General features: G+C 44.3%; 1 protein-coding gene and 1 long non-coding RNA gene across 6 annotated transcripts in view; one reads left to right on the forward strand and one right to left on the reverse strand.

Moving 5' to 3' along the window:
• The window catches only part of nfic (nuclear factor I C), a 453,772-nt gene that overhangs the window by 101,891 nt on the left and 331,147 nt on the right, over positions 1-20,734 (forward strand). The window contains exon 1 of one of the 5 annotated variants that reach the window (XM_033046832.1): positions 7,661-8,117. The exons of 3 other annotated variants lie outside the window; for them this stretch is intronic. In XM_033046832.1, coding sequence (XP_032902723.1) covers positions 8,109-8,117 — 9 coding nt within the window. In that variant the 5' untranslated portion in view covers positions 7,661-8,108. Of the gene's footprint in view, positions 1-7,660; positions 8,118-10,108; positions 10,440-20,734 lie in introns of those variants that run through there. One more of the 5 variants, XM_033046831.1, reaches the window with a different exon arrangement.
• On the reverse strand, positions 2,364-8,582 carry LOC116989457. Its single transcript, XR_004416252.1, has 3 exons — positions 8,103-8,582; positions 5,343-6,163; positions 2,364-3,753 (listed from the first exon to the last, which is right to left on the reverse strand). It is a non-coding gene; the product is annotated as an uncharacterized LOC116989457 (long non-coding RNA).

The following is a 20,734-nucleotide window of genomic DNA, read 5'->3' on the forward strand; positions in this document are numbered from 1 at the left end:
ATTGAATGGGGTCAAGGCCTTGGTAACTTTTTTGAGCTTGTCTATTTATATGTTTATTTGGACATATTTGACAGCAGTTATAGAACTTGAGCTACCCTACCCCACACAAGCGCCTTCAGACGGCACTGCAATGTTGCATTAACACCGACCCCCCGCCCCCCGCCCCCCGCCCCCCTAATCCTCTCCTCCCCCGCTAACCCTCCGCTCCGCCTCTAATCTCCCCCTCCCCCGACTAATTCCCTACCCGACTAATCGCCCTAACCCGCTAACCCCCCCTAATCTCACCCTCCCCGGCTAATCCCCCCCCCCCACCCCCGCTAATCCCCCTCCCCGCTATCTCACCTGTCCCGCTAATCCTCCTCTGACCCGCTAATCGCCCCCCGATCTTCCCTCCCCGCAACCCCTCCCCTGTCCACTAATCCCCCCTCCCCCGCTACCTCCCCCCCCCCCCCGGTAATCCCCCCCCCCCGCTAATTCCCGGCCTCACCCGCTAATTTCCCCCTCCCCCCACTATTCCTCCTTCCCCAATAACCCCCTCCCCTCACTAATTCCCCCCTCCGCATCTAATCAAAACCCCCTTTCCATACGAATCCCCCCCTCTCCTTTTAATCCCCATCCTCATTAACTCTCCTCTTTCACTAATGCCCTCACTATTATACCCCCTTTATTAACCCCACTCCTTCATTACGCCCCCAGTAGTTTCCCCCACCAGCCTCCCTCTCCCCGCCACCAACAATTCCCAATCCCCACACCTCCTCCCTTCTCACCCCCCCCCCCCCCCCCCCCCCCCCCCCCATTCCCACCAATGTTCGCTTTCCAAACCAGTACCCAAGGTGTTAAAACATCCAGCACAGATACGCTTTCTCCACACTCGTCGCGACCTAATGCAACGTTGCTGCACGTTTTCAAGTTGCCAAGTCTCTCCAGTGACAGGGTCATATCTGTCCACTGCACAATCTCCTTCCTGCCCGCGTCCTGAACCTATATCTGAACGCACTATATTATTTCCACGTCTTTTTTCGGACTACTTTGAAATCCTCTCGGCGGTTTTATTTTAATAATATCCAGTGTTATGCCCTGTCGTGTGACTGGAATAAGCATTTCACAATCCATTTTTAAAAATTGCCTTTACAGATACTTCACCGAGATTCACAGCAGACTAAGAAGGCACTATCCAAATACTTTCCAAAATGATTTATTTTCGTAATGAGAGCAAAATATTCAGAATGAGATAAACTGCTATTCAGAAACGAGGTGCTTCAAAATGATCATAAATACCCTTGCTGGATTAAGGAGGTGCTTTACAATTTAAAGCTTGAAAAACTTAGGTTCTCTCTCAAAGGCTCTACCAAGACATTCCTAGATACATGGAACCCTTTCTTGGAACTTGTTAACTCTCTCAACTTGACCCCGGACTCGGAAGAGGACTGAGTGCTCTCCACCATTGTTCTGCTCTACTGCAGCTGCTTAACCCCCTTAACCCCCCCCCCTCCCCACACTTATTTATTTAATTACTTACTTATTTACTGTTATTAGTGACCCCCTTTTTTTTCTTCTTCTTTTTTTTAGTACTTTTTGTTTCGTTTATCTTACCATATTTGTGTGGATGTGTATGTATGTGAGTGTTGTTTGTCCCCGTTTGGTTCCGACCTGATTCGGGTGGGTTGAAGGTAGGTAAGGGTAAGGGCTTTGAGGGTCGCTTACATACTGTTGCACAATTATGCCTTGACTGTCACTGTCTGTTATCATTGTATGTATGCAAATTGCTGTGAAATTGAAATAAAAAGATTTAAATCATAAGTACCCTTGCCTAACCTGGAACGCACTTTGAGTAAAGACGAATAATTTACATAGACATAAGGATCTTAAATGGGAAAGGCAGTCCTTGGCTTGACTTGGAAATGGATTGAGTAAGACACAAAGTGCTGGAGGAACTCGTGTAGGAAGGAACTGCAAAAGCTAGTTTACACCGAAGATAGACACAAAAAGCTGGAGGAACTCAGCGGGTCAGGCAGCATCTCTGAAGAAAAGGAATAGGTGACCTTTCGGGTCGAGACCCTTCTTCAGTATCCAATCCAATTTCAGGTAGTCATTCCTTCCTCCCCTTCACTTCCCAGCTATCCTACAGCCCACTGTCTCCGCCTCTTCCTTTCATCTCCCCCCCCCCCCCCCCCCCCCCCCCCCCACATCAGTTTGAAGAAGGGTCTCGACCCGAAACGTCATCTATTCCTTCGCTCCATAGATGCTGCCTCACCCGCTGAGTTTATGCAACATTTTTGTCTACCTTCTTCAGGCGAGGTTCTTGTGTCTGAAGAAGGGTCTTGACCCGAAACGTTAATTGGCCAGCTTTTTGTGCTGGAGGAACTCAGCGGGTCAGGCAGCACTTGTGGAGGGAATGGACAGGCGACGTTTCGGTCGAGGCCCTTCTTCGGACTGATTCTGATGGGAGAGGGGAGGGGGAGAGAGCTGGAAAAGAGAGGTGGGGGGCGAATAATGTGCAGGTCCTTACTCGAGCCGCACTGACAAGACAATCACACCCAAGTCTCTTACTTAGGGGTGCAAATCCTATACACTAACATTTGAAGACACTCAATTTAAATAATTCGACAATTGTTTGTTCGATGTCTCCTAGTTTGGACTGCATCACAACAGATTTGGTATTTTTTGTTTAGCAGACGTTGGGGCTGCAGATGCTGGAATCGTGAGCAAAACAAAAAGTGCTGGAGGAACCCGGCAGATCAGGCAGCATCTGTAGAGGGAGTGTGTGGTGTGGACTGTCCATTCCCTCTGCAACTGCTGCCTGATCCGTCGAGGTCAAGAGCCAAGATTGTCATAGGTACCGACAATAGAACAATTAAATTCTTACTTGCAGCAACATAACAGGCCTGTAACACAATATGCATGGATAATATATAATAGGAAAAAATGATTAATAACCAAAATATTAGTGCAAATAAACCGAAGTGCAACTAAAGACAGTTCATAAAAGTTCATGGTTTGGTTAGTGTTGTGTAGTGTAGTGTTCACGATCCTGGTGGTTGTTGGGAATAAACTGTTCTTTAACCTGGAGGTCAGAGTTTTCCTGTACCTTCTTCCCGATGGGAGGCGTGAAATGAGAGCGTGGCCAGGGCGCTATGACTCTTAGATGACACTGGCTGCCTTTTTTTTCCGAGGCAGCGCCTCCTATAGATCTCTTCAATGGCGGAGAAGTCAGTACCCGTGATGGACCGGGCAGTGTCCACCACTCTCTACCACTCCCTGTAATCTCCTTCCTTTCTCCAACACTTTAGTTATGATTTGGATTAGACAGGGGTTGGCAAATGACTGCGTTCTGTAAGGATGTGAGTTGTAGTATATCTTCGGGAAACTGGATTAAAACAAACAATGTTCCACCAGGACTAGTTTGACACTAGGTTGCAGTTTAAAACGTCGAGCCCTTGCCACAAATCACCGCCGGCTGAACGAGGATAACACACAGGTGAGTGAGCCTCACTCAACCCCTGCTCTCTCCAGAAGCCAAGGAACGCGATTTGACACAGATCGACCTTGCCTCACAGCGCCAGTGACCCGGCTTGGATCCAGATCTCGGGTGCTGTCTGTGTGGAGTTTGCTCCCTGTAACTGCATTGGTTTCCTCTGGGTGCCGTGGTTTCACCCACATCCCAAAGGCGAGCTTGCCTCTAAATTAATTGGCCTCTGTAAATAGCTCTTGGCGTGTCGGGAGTGGTAGAATCTGGGGAGAACTGATAACAATCTGTAGAGAATAAAATTGGATTAGTGTAGGATCAGTGTAGACGGGCGGTGGGAAATTGACAAGAAGGATGATACATATAATAATTATATTGATATTTAATGGAACTTGATTTGTCTGGGGTTAGCCTTAATGGGTGTTTGAAGCAAAAGGGCCCGTATCTCACTAAAATTAAAGAGTTTCAGCAGTTTGCAAAACTTGTTTGCCCGGTTTGAACCTGAAACATAGAATAGTACAGCGCAGGAACAGGCCCTTCGGCCCACATTGTCTGTGCCGAACATGATGCCAAGACCAACTCATATCTGGAGGAACACAGCGGGTCAGGAAGCATCTCCGGAGTACATGGATGGTGAAGTCTATCCGTGTCCACGGAGATGCTGCCTGATCCGCAATGTTACTCCAGTCCTTTGTGTCTTTTTGTTTCTAAACCAGCCTCTGCAGTTCCTTGTATCACCAACTCTTGGTATCACCGCCTGCACATAATCCATATCCTTCCATTTCCCGAATTCCCAGATCACAATAAACTGTTTAACAAAAGCTCGCAAAACCCTGAATACATTATCATCACCCTTGTTTGCTGGCAACAGTTTATTTAGGTCTCAATTGATTTAACTTATGGTTGTCGCTGCTCGGTTAGAAAGTGCGGATGGAGGTTTGCTGGCCGGCAATACCCCAGCAATCTCGGTTCAAAACAGGGGAAACGATTCCTCTCTCGAGCAGAATGGGGTTCCGCTTCGGATTCAGGCCAGTGGGACAAGAAATGAAGTGAAATAAAAATAGAAATGAGTTAAAAAATAAATAACTGAAGAGAGTCCAACGTTTATTCCCTCCATAGATGCTGCCTGCCCTGCTGAGTTGCTGTGGCACTTTTGTGTTTAGACCTGAAACATTCGCGGTGTTTCTCCCTCTACAGATGCTGACTAGCCTGCCCTATGTGTTTCCAGCCTGATCTGCGTTTAGTGCAGATGTACAGCATATGCAACTGTATTCTTGCTTTAAGAAGTTGCATAATTTTCTCTAAGTTCTTAAAAAAAAAATAATAATAATAACCACAGCCACCACCTAACTGTCACAAAGCAGGGAACGCCGCAAAAACTGGGAGGAATTCGAAGCGGTGTCAACCAAGAGCAATGTGATCTGAAGAAGGTGTCCTTGAGACTCTTGAAAGGCGCCCATAAATAAAATTTATTATTATTATTATTATTAAGAAGGGCCCCGACCCGAAACGTCGCCTGTCCATTCCTTCCACAGATGCTGCCTGGCCCACAAGATCCCAGGATCCCAGATCGCAGCATCTGCAGTTCGTTGTGTCTCAAATCAATCTATTTTAATTTCTTCTGAAGAAGGAAATTGCCTTGAAAAAAAACCCCACTGGCTGTCAATTGTCATAGAGGCGAAAGACCATGAGATACAACATGAAAACTCCCTCAACCAGGATTTTCCAGCAGTTCCCAAGGTCAGTTGGGTTGGCTGGTGAAAATCAAACGAGGACATTTGGACAGATTTGTTTCCTGGGAATTGGTTGTAATGTGGTTTCAAGACAGCATAAAGGAATTTGAAAACTCTACGTTTCTCAAATGCATTTCTCTCACCCTTACTCGCGGTCTTCCGCGCTGCTGCAGTAATTGAGTTGTTGCTTCTCTTTCTCCGTGTGTAACAGTAACAAGCATTACGAAAGCGACAATGGTGTTCCATTAGTTACACTTGATAATTCCATTGCGACCGACAGGTGCAGTTAACATTTTTCCATATCCGGCTCGCTATTCGTCCCATGTATGCTAACTTTTTTTTCTCGGTTGTGTCTTCTTGGTTCACTAATTCATTATTAGTTATACACAATTATCTTGAAAAAGCAAATTCATTACATCATTTTCTGCTAATCAATTTCTAGATATTGTGTGATTTCAGTTTCTTAACCTTTTTTTTCGGTTGATAGTTTAAAAGTAAATTCGGTGTCTTGATATTGCCTTGATTTGAGTCTCCAGAGAATTTGTGGTCCATGCAAGTCTCCCATGTATAATTATGTTTGCGCGATCTGATCACTGGAGACGGTATTGCTAATATAAGAATCCATTGCAGCGTAGCCCGAGTCAGAATTAGACGCGGGTCGTTTGGAGAGTGAAAAGTCGGTAGAAATTCTCCAACTTTCTTCTCAGTCAAATCAGTCAAATCGATTGAAGATCGGAGAGCCGCAGGTGCTGGAAATCCTCAATAAAAAGAAAACCCCAGGAAATGCTGGAAACGCTCAGCAGGTCAGGCCTCATCTGTGAAGAAAGACATTATATTTCACCAGGACTTGAGCTGAGACGTTAACTCTGGTTCCCTTTCCACGGATGCTGCCTGACCCACCAGTATGTGTGTTCCCAGCATTCTTAGTGTTGAGTCAAACAAAGTCGATTGTTGATATGTGTTTCTGTTAACCAATAAGGGCATTGAAGTAAAAGTTAGTTATACTTTGAAAACAGAGCTGGGGACGGCATAGTCTGTCCATGTTGCGATTGCAAGGAAAATTAAAGTAAATCTTTTTGGAATAAAATAAAACACCAAGTACTGGAGTAACTCAGTGGGGCAGGCGTCACCTCTGGATAGGTTGACATTTTATTTTGGAATAAAGTTGTAGCAAGACTATTATGAATTCTATTTCACAGCAGGAGATCAAGTCAGTCAAAATATATATATAATTCTCCCACCCCTTCTCCAAAACAAAAACATGCAAAATCAAGGCAATTGACAAATGAATTATGGAAAGACCGCCTAGTTTAATTCTATTTTACAACAGGGTATCAACTCACATTAAAATAACACATTCTCCATCCTCTCTCCAAAACAAAAAAAAACAGACAACATCAAAGCAATTGGCAAATGAATTATGGAAAGACCGCCCAGTTTTCTGACAGTCACGTTCTTTTTATATTGATCCTACTTCTTGGAATTCTGTTCTGTAAATTTGGTGCATTTCCTATGTAGAAATGGAACAACTCGTAAATATCCCTTCTTGCCATCCGACGTGAATGTCTTAATTTAATTTTAATAAAAATTTCTCCCAGGCACCATTCATTCGTCTTGATCTTTTAAATCTTTTAATCTGCCCCTCCGATGAAAAGTTAGGTGAAGGCCGGCTGCTTTGAGGCACGACATAGAGTTATAGAATCATACAACGTGGAAGCAGACCCTTTAGCCGAATTTGCCCATATCGACCAAGATGCCCCATCGACACATGTCCCACCTGTCCGCATTTGCCCCGTATATCTCTCAACCTTTCCTATCCAGATTAATTCTCCCTCTATATGACCTGACAAATTATATATATATAATCTGTTGTGCTGCTTCAAGTAAAAATATAAGAATAAAACACTATTTTATTCTTAAGAATTAATCTGGATATATATATATATATATATACACACACACACACCCTGTAAACACTCTTAAGAATTAGTCTGGATATATATATATAATATACACACACACACACACACATACACACACACCCTGTAAACACCATTATATATATTATAAAATATAATATTATATAATATATATATATGAAATGGTGTTTACAGCGTTGTGTGTGTGTGTGTGCGTATCTATTATATATATATATATACTCTGTAAACACCCTAATAAACACAAAAGTTCAGTATATGAAAAACAAACAATAACAGTGCCCTCCAAGTCTATGTAGTTTCGAGCTTATTTGGAAGTTGCAGTGATTAATAGCCCTGTTGGAGCAGAGCAGTAATTTGTTATTATTTTATAAAATGCTATTTCCTTAAACTGTAACCGGCAGGGAACGCCAGACAGCACCACGTGTTGGTTGCTTTAAGATCATTTGCTGTACTTGTGTAAACCTAAAGATGACAACGCGCCCAACGTAATAATGCTCCAGGAGTGTGGAGAGAGAGAGAGAGAGAGGGAGAGGGAGAAATAATGTACAGTAATCTGTCCAGTAATGAAGGTGTACAAAAAGCTTAATATGGTAATAGAGTGATTTCCCTATGCAAATCTAAGCCATTGCGGAAATACACAGCAACGCCTCGCCGGCTCGTTTCACTTCTGTAATATTTTTATACGACGCCATCAGCTCATCACTAAAGCGGCCAAAAGTAGCCCTCCCCCATCGCCTTGCTAGGCAATCAGGATCCGCCGATTGCGTTCACTTTTACATCGGATTTGTTAGAAGCAGCGAGTTAAAAAGCCCCCCCACACTCATCCATACACACACCCACAATACAGAGCCAAAACCCGAAGGCAAAAAAATATAACCCCTCTGGATGAAGTAAGCGAATTGGAAAGGAATACAAATGAAGTGTTAGCAGCGCTTCTAAATCGGCTGCAAGTTCAATACGTACTTTCACATGGCAATGGTACGTATATCTCCGGTGCACCGTCAGGCCGATGGGTGGATTGGCGCAGTTGCTTGTTGCGATCGGGGTTGCGCCAAGATTTTTGTGGTATTTTGAAGGGGAGGGGTGGTGGTGGAAGGGAGGGGGAGAGAGAGAGACGGGGGAGAGAGACAGACAGAAAGCAAAAGCGCTGATCTTGGCACATTTCCCATCTGCGAGCACTTTGCTTGCCAGCTGAAATGAATTTGTGCGTGAACTGTATACGTGTGCATTGGCTACGTACATTTCGAGTCCAAGTCCAAGTGCTGCGTGTGTTTTGTGTGTGTGTGTGATCGTAGCGGTAATGGCCGAGGCGCTCCGAGAAGCCGTCGGCTTCAACCTGACTCGTGAACCGAGACGCGGGCCACCAAGACTGGGACGCATTTATAACCCACTCCCTGTTAAAGGGACACCGCGTCTTGTTCGGCCTGCTCATGTAGCCTTTCCCTGAGATAATATCCTTCTCCCAAACATATCTAAACATAATTTAACAATCCCAATTCGTAAAACAAAAGCACACTTTGGCGCTGTGCGGTGTTAATTATTATTTTTTGGTTAAATTTAAAAATAGATTTTCTGGTCCATTTTCACAAAGTTTTGAGAATAAAAGCAGTATTGTTCTGGTTCTGTTATTAATCCACTATCAAGTGGCCCAGAAAATAGATTAGCTGCTCAATTTCGCCATGACTATTCAAAAATTACTTATCGTGTTAATTGCAAAATACCGAATCGTTTAGAAATGCTCAAGTTCCTTGGTGGAATAATACTCCTGACCAAATACCCTTAAGTTTCTGCGCCGCTTTTCAGTACTGCAATGTTTATATGTAACAGTTTCGCAGTGGAAGCTAGTTTTGGTCAATTAAGTTTAAGTCGGGGAATATTGTTTTTTTTATCTGTAGCCAGTCCCGCTTGAAACTGTGCAGAATGAAAACTTACTAATAATATTCCACAAATTGGTCGCCCTCGTTTTTTAGGAAGATTTCCATGATATTCCCAAAGTGAATGAATAAATAAAGATTACATTATTGCAGTCAACACTGTTGACTGACCGACCAAAGAGGAGGAAAACAGATTGAACGAGAAAAATAAAAGCAAATGCCTGATTCATAATGCGCGTTATATTAGAGGGATCAGGTATATACTTCTGAACTAAAACACTGTGGTTTGTGCCTTTGGTTTTGGTTTGTCGTTGTATGTGTATATTGTAATTTAGTAAGGTAACAGTCGGCCCGGCTACCTAGGTGAAGTGGACTGACTATTTTGATATTTTTGTGTTCACTACTGGTTTGCACTGATAACATCGGTTGGTTGCTCGGCCGAACGTACAATAGTTGTGATTCATATACCTCGGATGACCCTTCTTGTAGACAAATGAATATTTATCCCCCAAGTCTCAATTATTCGGTAATATTTAGAGGGATAATCTCTTAAATAGAAACGGGTTTTCATGTATCCGAATAGCTATTTTGTTGGGAAGCTAATCGTTGTTTGTGCGGCTGCGTTCCAGTGTGTTTCCTTCTGTAACCCAATGCATGGGACTCTAGAAAGCGGGCACAGTGATTACTAATAACTTTTACACGTTCGGAGTCATTCGCATAGCTGGTGATTTATTTGAGTCGTTTTGTTTTTAAAATATTTGAACTTGGATGTAATGTTGCGAGAGGCGAGAGTTGTGGCTGGCTCATCATAGATTTTGCAGCAGTCCGAGAGAGAGAGAAGCGATATTTTCGCTTCTAGTGTTGACACTGCTGCAAAACGCGCCGGGTTCTCCCCCCCCCCGCACTCTCTCCACGTTCTCTCCTCCCCATTATGGGAATGTTTGTGGGATATATTTTTTTTTTTGTCGAAGTGGGACTTTGCTGAAATGCTACCTCAACGGATGAAGAGGGACTGAGTGTGTGAGTGAGTGAAAGAAAGAGAGAGAGAGAGAGAGGGGGGGGGAGTGAGCGAGAGAGTGTGTTGTCGGTTGACAGGGAGAGAGGGAGAGGGAGTGAGAGAGAGAGTACAGTATTGCATGGACTGGGGCAAAAGGTCCTATTAAACCCCCAGCGGTAGCATTGGCCCCCTGGGCTGTTCAGAGACCTCGTCGTGGGACTGCCTGGCTTGGCCGGCGGGTGTAGCGGGCAGCTGGGCTGGGCTGGGCGGACTGAGCGTGGAGCCACTGCCTCCTCTCACTGTGCGAGTGTGTGTAGGTGGGATCTAGACGCCGCAGCGATGATTCCGTAACTTTTGGATGATCTAGAGGAGAGAGGGAGACTTTGCTTGCAGGCCGTTATGATGTTCTCCCCGCTCTGTCTGACCCAGGTAAGGTGTGCTGACAACCCTCGCTCCCCCCCCCCTCCGCTCCATTCCTGACCCTGGACCATCCACTTTCTACTATCCCATTCTCACCGCGGCGCCTTCTGCCTGGGCAACGCGGCAACTGGTGAAAATGGCGGGAGGGCAGAAGGCAGCGTGCGCCTCCCGACCCTCGCCCCCTCCCCTCCCATCTCATGGTCCACGCCATCTCCTGATATCTCCCCAACCCCACCCTAGTCCCCTGTTCCCCCTTCCCCTCCCCATCTCGTCGTTCCTCTCTCCCACCATCTCTTTCCCCACTCTTCCTCCAAATTTCCCACTCCCCTCCCCCCGCCTCTGATTTCTCCCACTCCCCCACCTGATCCACCTCCCTCTGGTCCCCATCCCGCTAACCTCTTCCCTCCCTCCATCGCCCCTGATCACCCCTCTCCCTCTGATCACCCCTCTCCCTCTGATCACCCCTCTCCCTCTGATCACCCCTCTCCCTCTGATCACCCCTCTCCCTCTGATCACCACTCTCCCTCTGATCACCCCTCTCCCTCTGATCACCCCTCTCCCTCTGATCACCCCTCTCCCTCTGATCACCGCTCTCCCTCTGATCACCCCTCTCCCTCTGATCACCACACTCCTTCTGATCACCCCTCTCCCTCTGATCACCCCTCTCCCTCTGATCACCACTCTCCTTCTGAACGCCCCCTCCACTCCCCTCCCTCTAATTCCCATCCCCCTGCCTCCTATGCCCCCTCCCCACCCATCTCTGATGCATCTTTTGCATCTGGTACCACCTGCTCTAACACCCCTCCCCCACTTGTCTCTCCCCCACCACTAGCCAGCCCCTCACCCTCCTCATGCCCACGTCTAGTCCCCTCCTCAGGCCTATCTGTAGCCCCCCCTAATGCCCCCCTCCCAATGCCCACCTCTAACCCCCCCCCCCTCCTTCCTGCTCCAAACTCCTCCCATTATCCCACATCCCCACCTTCCTTTCCTTTCTCAATACACACTGATATTCCCCACTCCTCCCTGTCTTTGCCAGTTCCTAACCCTCTGCTCCCTGTCGCCCTTCCCCCCCTCTATTCCCTCCTTTCTTTAAGTTCTATCCGCACTGGATTTCTCCTCTTCCTCTATCCCTTGCTTCTCCTCACTTAGCTTCTTAGAATCCCCTCTTCCACCCCTTTCCCCTTTGAATCCATCTTCTTCATTTTTTACCTCATTGCCATCTTCCCCTTTCCATTCCTCACGTTTCCCCTTCCCCTCCCTACCTCTTTCACCCCTTTCTCTTCCCGCTTGGCATCATCCCCCTCATCACCTGCCTCTCTTTGCTTTCCATCTCAACTGTTCCATCTCGGCCTTCTCCCCCGCTCTGCCCTTTTTCCAATCGCCACTCCGCTTCTGCCCCCTTTTCCCTCCCTACGTTACCTCTTCCCTTCCAACTTCACCACTCCACCATCTACGCGTATCTGCCTTCCACGTGCTTCCCATGCCGCCTTTCTGAATCTCTCGCCCGTTCTCCACCACTGCCCATGCTTTCTTACACTTGTTTCCCCTCTTCTGCATCTTTGCCCTCTGTCCCCCACCTCTCCATCCAGCCTCTCCGCCCATCCCTCTTGTAACCCCCTTTCCCTGTCCCCTATACTGTTAATTTTCCAAAAACCTGTTCCTCCCCACCCACCCATCCACCCCTCCCCAATTCTACCGTCTTCCCCAATCTTCTCCCTCTCCCCTCCCCCAATCTAATCCCTCTCCCTCAATCCCCTATCTCCCCCTCTCCATGCCAACCCTTTCTCCCTCCCCCTCTCGCTCCCTATGCCTCTCCTCCCACCCCATTCCTGTCCATCAGCCTCCCTGTTCCTCTCCCTCTCCCTCCCCCTTACCCATGCCTGCCAGTCTCTGCAAAAAGAAAATGAGTCCACATTGGCGATTTTTAAATCGCCCCCCCCCCCCCCCTCTTCTGCTACTCCTCACTACCCACTTGGCTCTTTCAAACTTTGCAGAACACTTCCAGCTGCTACTATGGATTTTTTTTTTAATGTTTCTGCGGCCATTTGAAATTGGAAGAACTTTTATTTTGCAGAACATTGCATTTTGTTAATCCTTTGCCACTTCAGTTACAGGGAGACATATTTATTGTTTATTTATCGTTTAAAATAAATTTAAAGTCCAAATTATATTGCAAACATTCTGCGTTGTGGTAAAACGAGAGGACTTGGATTGGAGGTCGTTTGTGGGGGGAATCCTTTATTTCTTCAAGGGTTTGGGATCTCAAGATTGGAACATGATTTGTGGCTTATTGGAACTCCTGCAGGTTTCAAGAGTTTTATTTGCCACGAGAATCCATTTGCTACAGTTCTCATCTGTTCATTTAATCACATGTTTTCTTAAAATGTAGTTAAACTATCTTTTTTTAAATTGCGTTTGAGGTGTATAATTTTCAAGTCATTTGGTCAGAGTGATTCAGTTTATATTTTCGACAAGGATCTATATTCAGTTAAGTTCTATACCTGGTCAGGAAAGTTCTGTGGTTGCTTACTAAAATTGAATAACAGACTAGGTACAGTGGTGGTCTGATCTATAATCTGTTAACGCAATTTCACTTGCTCTTTCAAGAAATGTTACGTTACACATTTTTAGAAGAGTTTTTATTTTGGTTCAGGGGAAAAAAAATCTGAACTCGGTGAGAAACTTTGTAAATATGGCACCCTCGCTACTTCCTTTGGAGGTGCCAGATTTTGTATTCCAGTTTGTGAATTGCATGGGAATCGAAACGAGGATTCCTAAAGCGTAAACTCAGTAGCAACTGCAACACCAGATGCAGAGAAAAGGTGATAATGTACTAATGGCGGGCATTTATAATTTGTTTGCAAGTTATTTTTATTTCTGAGGATTGAGAACGTGAAATCTATTTTGAAGAGGGAGTGCAGCTTGCAGTAATCTGAAAGCAGTTGAAGTGTAGCTAATCTGTCCAGACAGTCTGTATCGGATAACAAAGCTGCATTATTGTCCTATTAATTATTTAAATAGTTTCATGGTCTAGAAGCATTATAAACATTCTTTGATAATAACAGACAAAAGGGAACTTCCTATATGGAGCTAGAAGACATTTCAGATGCATTGTAAGGAAAAATGAAAGTGAAAGGAACTTAATGTATACAATACAATCCAAAACCTGAAGGTTTATTTGCTAGTATATTTTATTTATTTTTTTAAATATTTTTATTTCTTACTGTATTTTCTTTATCACTTCACATTTTAATTAATTTACCCTTTAAGTTGTTCCACACAACTTTTAAAAAATGTCACACTATGCTTCTTTATTTGTTGATACGTTCTTTCACTTGTCAATCCTTTTACATGTTTTTTCCAATCCCTCTTAACTTCCATTCCTCAACATAAAATATATCCAAACATTTTTATTGCTGATTTCAATATCCATCAATTATTGAGAAGGTCAAAAGCCCTTGCCAGTGGGTCTGTGTGCTTTAAGAAACTATTGAGTAAAATAGGAAACTGTACGTACGATCACCAAATCAAAACTCTTTCTTCTCTGGTCTGGACTATTACTTGCAGTCACAATGTAAAAGCATGGAAAATAGTGTGACACTCTGATGTTGAAGCTTGTGGGAGTCAGTGAACTATAATTTCTAATTGTCAGCAGTGGGTGTTAACATGAAAAATACTATTCATTTATGGCCAGGGTTTCAAAGCATTCTCAGATTATGAAGGAAGATTTTAAGTGTGAATTTGGTGTGTATTGCCTTCTTTTTAAAGTATCTGATCAGGTCTTGTACAATGGTGTTTCAGTTAAAATGGGCGCTGCTTTGAATATTACCTTGCTATTTTATAATGACTAGGGAGCAGAGAATAGGAACATTGTCTGGCCACAGTCATGTGTCACATTGCTGCAGTACTGATGGCAGTAACACACTCTGTGAATAACCAGCTGGCATCCACTTGCAGAACAGTAGCAGGAGATAATGCTAATTGTGTGCATTCCTGGATAGAACTACAATCATTTTGTATTTTTTTTAAATACAGGCCTGAGTTTGCAAACTAAAGTTATATACCTGTAATTACAGCATATGCATAATAAACCTAAATATTGTGTGTGTGTGTGTGTATGCATGACCCCCCCCCCCCACACACACACACACATATAGTGTGTGTATACATATATACCATATATACACACCTGTATATGCACATACATATATGGAAATAGACAGACGCACACACATTTTATTTACATATATATAAATATATTATATATCTGTGTGTGTGTGTATATATATATGTGTGTGTGTGTGTGTGTATATATATATATATATATATATATATATATATATATATGTGTGTATATGTGTATATATATAAATATGTGTGTGTATGTTTGTGTATGTGTATATATATATGTGTGTGTGTGTGCGTATATATATATATATATGTATATGTGCGTATATATATATATATATATATATATATACATATATACATATATGTGTGTGTAGGCACACACACACACATATAATATATATATAATTCAGTGATTGCAGATATTCAATGTTAAATGCCTGTGGGCATCTGTAGCTGCTAATTTACATACACCGTCGGGGAAATAGACTGGGGTTCACTGCGTGTAGAAGTGTGAGAGTTGGGATGGGAAGGAGGTCACGGGCTGGACATACATTAAACTGAACCAATTAATTTTCCATGCTGCTGGGAACTGTGGCTGCTGATGGGGCAGCTTCCTGGAGTATGGAAAAAATTAAATCAACTGTTTTATCACAAAGTACACAGTTAGGCTACGTCAGCTGTAAGGTCACACACTGCAGGGCAAGGGCAGTCATCTTTAAGATGACAACTTGAGGCAAATTTTGCAAATGTAATAAACTGAATCTGGGTTTCCGTTCACTGAAAGCTTCGGAGATGTCAGTTCACTCATTTAATTGAGATTCGGATAAACCTGTGTAGGGCCCTCGGTTCCCGAAATCAACGTACCAGAGTGGTCCCAATCACATGCAGTGATATTGCTGGGGAGTTTAGGCCCATGGTACATACCCACTCATTCCTCAACAGTTATAGAGTCATACGGCACAGAAACAGGCTCTTTGGCCCAACTCCTACATGCCGATTAAGATGCGCCATGTGAGTTGATCCCATATGCCTGCATTTGGCCCATATCCCTCTAAACCTTTCCTATCCACATACCTGTCCAAATATTGTTTAAATGCTGTTAATCAACCACCTCCTCTGGCAACTTCTGAGTGGTGGGAAAACGCTACCCCCCCCCCCCCATGTTCTTATTAAATCTTTCCCCTCTCACCTTAAACATATGTCCCCTGGTTCTTGATTCACCTACTTTGGGTAAAAGACTCTCTATGCATTTATACAAAAAGACTCTGTGCCTTTGCTCCGTTGTGAATATTTCTCAGTGGCACGGTTTCTGAAAACGCAAAATGGTTGGCATCTTGGTAATGTTTTGGCCGAGAGACACTCGCCTGGGTGTTGTGGGACTGCTGTTCTGTCGCAGTATCGAGGCAGAGCAGGGCTTTAATTCACAGCACCACAACTGACCTGCTGGCGCACACTGCTAAGCAACTGAGATCAAATGAAAAAGAATCCCAGTTCCTCACAGAAAAAAATTGCCACTGAAATTAAGGACAGTAAAATGATAGTTGGTTAATTAGTATTGCATTATAATGGCATTTGCAGTTAAAGGTATGTTACTTATTAATACCTAGTCTCACAGATTAAAATTACTTAGCTCATCTACTGATTTGGCATTCACTGACTGAAATGCTGTTTCAAGTGCAGTCGTTTGACTGCATGAGTGCCTGTAAGGGCAGGGAATATGCTTGCAGAGCACATGGTTTCTCCAAACAGACTGTGGAGGAAACTCATTTTGGCCCCATCTCACTGTTTGAAGAAGGGTCCTGACCCGAAAAGTCACCTATCCATGTTCTCCAGGACTGCTGCCTGACCTGCTTGGTTACTCCAGCATTGTGTGTCTTTCCTTGGCAAACCAATATCTGCAGTTCCATGTTTCTTCATTTTGACAAGTTTTGTTTAGAGAAACATCACAGAAATAGGCCCTTGGGCCCACAAGTCCGCGCCGACCATCGATCACCTTATGTTGTCCCACTTTCTCATCCACTCCCTTGCACCATGGGCGATTTACAGAGAGAGGCCAGTTAACCTACAAACCCAGACGTCTTTAGGGTGTGAGAGGATCGAGGAGCACCCAAAGGAAACCCACACAGTCACAGGAAGAATGTGCAAACTCCACCCAGACAACAGCCATCATCAGGATCGAACTTGGGTCTCTGGTGCTGTAAGGCAGAAGCTCTACCCACTGCCCTTGCAGTTGATGGCAAGGCTGAGGGAGCTGCTGAATGGGTTGTGGTTGGGTGCTTCACAGCTCCATGGCCCGGGTTTGATCCTCACCTTGGGTGTTCCCTGTGTGGAGTTTGCACATTCTCCCTACACCAAAAATGTAGAACATTGTACATGGAGCAGTACAGCACAGGAACAGGCCACAGGAACAGGTGCCGAACATGATGCCAAGTGCAAGTAATCTCTTATGCCTGCGTGTGATCCCTTTCCCTCTATTCCATGCATATCCACGGGCCCATCTAAAAGCCTCTTAAACACTGTTATTGTATCTGCTGTCCCCATCCCCACCTCTGGCAGCACATTCCGGGCACCCACCGTGTTTATAAAAAAAACGTTTCCCACCTACCTCCTTTAAACATTGCCCCTCACGCCTTCTAGCTGTTCCTTCTAGCCTGGGAGAATGATTCTGACTGGCTACCCTATCTACGCTTCTCATAATTTTATAACTTTTTATCAGGTCCTTACTCAACCTCTGACGCTCCAGAGAAAACTATCCAAGTTTGTTAGGTCAGATTGATAACTACCCTTTAGTAACCAGTATAAGGGGAGAAAGAATCGAAGGGGGATTGTGAGAGGGACTAATTCAAGGGGTACGGGAAATAAGGAGAGGGGAAATGTGACCAATGGGATTACTGACTATCTGCTGTCATGGATCTAACAGGAAAATTACCCTCTAATTGTGCCATTATAAAACAAGATTATATTTGTCATTATAAAATAATGAAATTCCATCTTGCCTTGCCTGTTAAGCTGCATATGGCAGTTAAATATTCCTGACTCTTGAGCTTAACAAAGTTTTCTATGATTTGCTTCTGCTTTGAAAATCAATCTTAATTATTCTCCAAGATTGTTTTCATTGGAGAGAGAAATAATAAGATTTAAAACCCCTGCAATATTTTAAAGACTTCCACAAGTTTCAGGAGAATATTGGCAGGCTGTGGAAATGGACAGGCATGTGGCACGAAAGTTTAACACGCCAGTGTATAGTGATTCATTTGGGCCGGTAAAATGAGAAGAGGAAAAATAAATCGAATGGAACAGTTTTAAAAGGATTTTGAAGGTTGAAAACCTGCGGTGTTTCTCCCCGTAACCTTTGATGGTTGCAAGACAAACTGAAAGGAGAATTTTAAAGGGAGAGGGTCCATGTTTTCATTAACAGAAGTGCAGAGTGATGGTTAAATAGTGTTAGCCTCAGCTGCACATGGGGAGGAAGGGTAAACTTAAAAATAAAAATACAGATGCTCTCCGACTTACTTAAGCCAGATGTTACGCAAGGCGGAAGATCACATCGGTGCTCCCATGCAGAGCCCATGTGTGAGCATCCGAGGGAACAGCAGACTGGCCTGCAGACATGTCCACATATGACGGTATTAGCGTGCACGGCTACCGAGTCCATCGAGACGTGCAACGCGGAAATAAAGCTTAAAGAATTGTTTTCACAAGTGGAATTTTTTGTAAATCGTCCGTTATATAAGTTGGGGAGTGCCTGTAGCGGAATGATTTGTTCTGAAAATTACTATAACAGCAGAGGAAACGGGTCCTTCGGCCATTGAAACCACACCGACCTGCGAACACTGGTTCTATGCTAACCCACTTTCTCATCCACTCCCTACACTGGGGGCAATGTACAGAGACCAGTTAACCAATGAACTTCTATGTCTTTGGAGTGTGGAAGGAAACCGGAGCTCCCAGAGAAAACCCACGCAGATCACGGGGAGAATGTACAAAATCCGTACACACAGCATTCGTGGTCAGGACCAAACCCATGCCTCTGGCGCTATAAGGCAGCGACTTAATCGCTGTGCCACCGTGCCGTGCACTTGATAATATTTTTGGAAAAGGAAGTGGATTGATTCATTAATTGATTGGAAGATACAGCAAGGAAACAGGCCCTTCGGCCCACTAAAGCCACACTGACCTTTGAGGACTAGTTCTATATTATCCCACTTTCGCATCCATTCCCTACACATTGGGGCTGATTTACAGGCCAATTAATCCACAAAAATCCACAGGTTTTGAGGATTTGGGAGGAAACAGGACCACCCGGAAGAAACCCACGCGTTCACAGTGAGAACGTGCAAACTCCACACAGACAGCATCTGAGGTCAGGATTGGAACCAGGTCTCTGGCACTGCGAGGCAGCAGCTCTACCTGCTGCACCACCGTGCTGCCCTCAAGTGTCGAAGAACCTTTTGATCTCCCGTGCAGAGAAAATATTTGGTTGTTTTTCGGTTTATTTTTATGCAATGGGCTGGTTTGGTCTGAAAAATACTGAAATAGTGGGAGAAACAGAAGTGATAGTAATTTTCGAAAGGGAATAAGATATATGCTTGAAATGGCTTTGACGTTTCTCTGGGCAATAGAGAGCAGAACTGATCAGCAAACTCTGCTGGAGAATTGGTTAAAGCATGATGGCGTGAGCGTACTTCTTTCCTGCTGGATTTTTCTATGACGATTTGTCTGCGGAGTACATTTTTCAGATGAAAGGGACATAAATTCAACATCAGGGTGCTATTTCTGGGCGTTACATAAGCAGAGATTTGTGTCATTTAGCAGTGGGGTGATTTTGAAGGCCCGCTCTCTGTTTGCACACCTTGAAGTTCCTGCTGAATTTGGCAGAGCCCCCTCTCAGTGGGCAGCCGTTTTGGAAATTTGCTTAGTGTAGTCAAAATGGTGCCTGCATGAGGGGGGTATTAGCTACAGGGAGGAGTTGCACAGACTTGCATTGTTTTCGGTGGAACACCGGAGGTTGAGGGGGGAGACCTGGTAGAAATCTGTAAAATTATGAGAGGCATAGATTAGGTCGGCAGTCAGACTCTTTATTCCAAGGTGGGGGGGGAAAAAGTAAAGATTAGAGGGCACACCTTTAAGGTAAGAGGAGCAAAGTTTAAAGGAGATGTGCGGGGCAGAGTGTGCGGTGAGTGTCTGGAATGTGCAGTTGGAGGTGGTGGTGGAGGCAGATGCAATAGTTTCAGAGACTTTAGGATGGGCTTTGGGATATGCAGGGAATGGAGGAATATATGGATTACATGCAGGCAATTAAGAGTTGGTCTTGGCATCATGTTCAACGCAGACATTGTGGGCTGAAGGGCCTGTTCTTGTGCTGTACTGTTCTATGTTCTAAAAAACTTTCGGAACTCAGTCTGGTGTGACTTTTCGGTCTCTGTGGGGTCACATCAGTAATCTTTCAATCTATAGCTGTTGACCACGTTGATTGCATCTTGTTCTGGAGAACTGATGAACTGAAGTTTCAATATGGACAGTAAGCTTAGAAACTGGGAACACTTTTTTTACCCTCGAAGTGAATCAGTGTAATGGAAGTCTGATTTTTTTTTTGGGATAAGTGTTCAATGTTTCTTGGGTGGGTATATATTCTGATCATCAAATTCTACATAGGCTTTGATTGTCCTTTTCCATTGAAAAACTGTAGAGTGTGTAATGTGTAGAAGGAAATTGAACATGGAACTGTAAATCACAAAAACAGGCCCTTCGGCCCACAATGTCCACAACGTCGAACATGTTGTCAAGATAAGTCAATCTCTTCTGTCTGCACATGATCCATATCCCTCCATTTCCTTATTAAATGGACCCGTCACTCTGCATAAACAAATATTGCCCAGTACATCTCTTTGAGATGCTGCCTCACCCGCTGAGTTTCTCCAGCATTTTTGTCTAACTTCGATTTTCCAGCATCAGCAGTTCCTTCTTAAACATCTCTTTGAACTTTGTCTCTCTCACCTTAAAGTTATGCCTTCCAGCCTTTGACTGCCACCCTGGGTAAAAAAGTTCTGTCTAAGCTATCTATGCTTCCAATAATTTTATATACTTCTATCAGATCTCCCCTCAACCTCAGGCGTTCTAGAGAAAACAATCCACGACAGTCCAGCCTCTCCTTATCGCTTATGCCTCTAATC

This window comes from Amblyraja radiata, chromosome 29, assembly GCF_010909765.2.
Source record: "Amblyraja radiata isolate CabotCenter1 chromosome 29, sAmbRad1.1.pri, whole genome shotgun sequence".
Lineage (NCBI taxonomy): Eukaryota > Metazoa > Chordata > Chondrichthyes > Rajiformes > Rajidae > Amblyraja > Amblyraja radiata.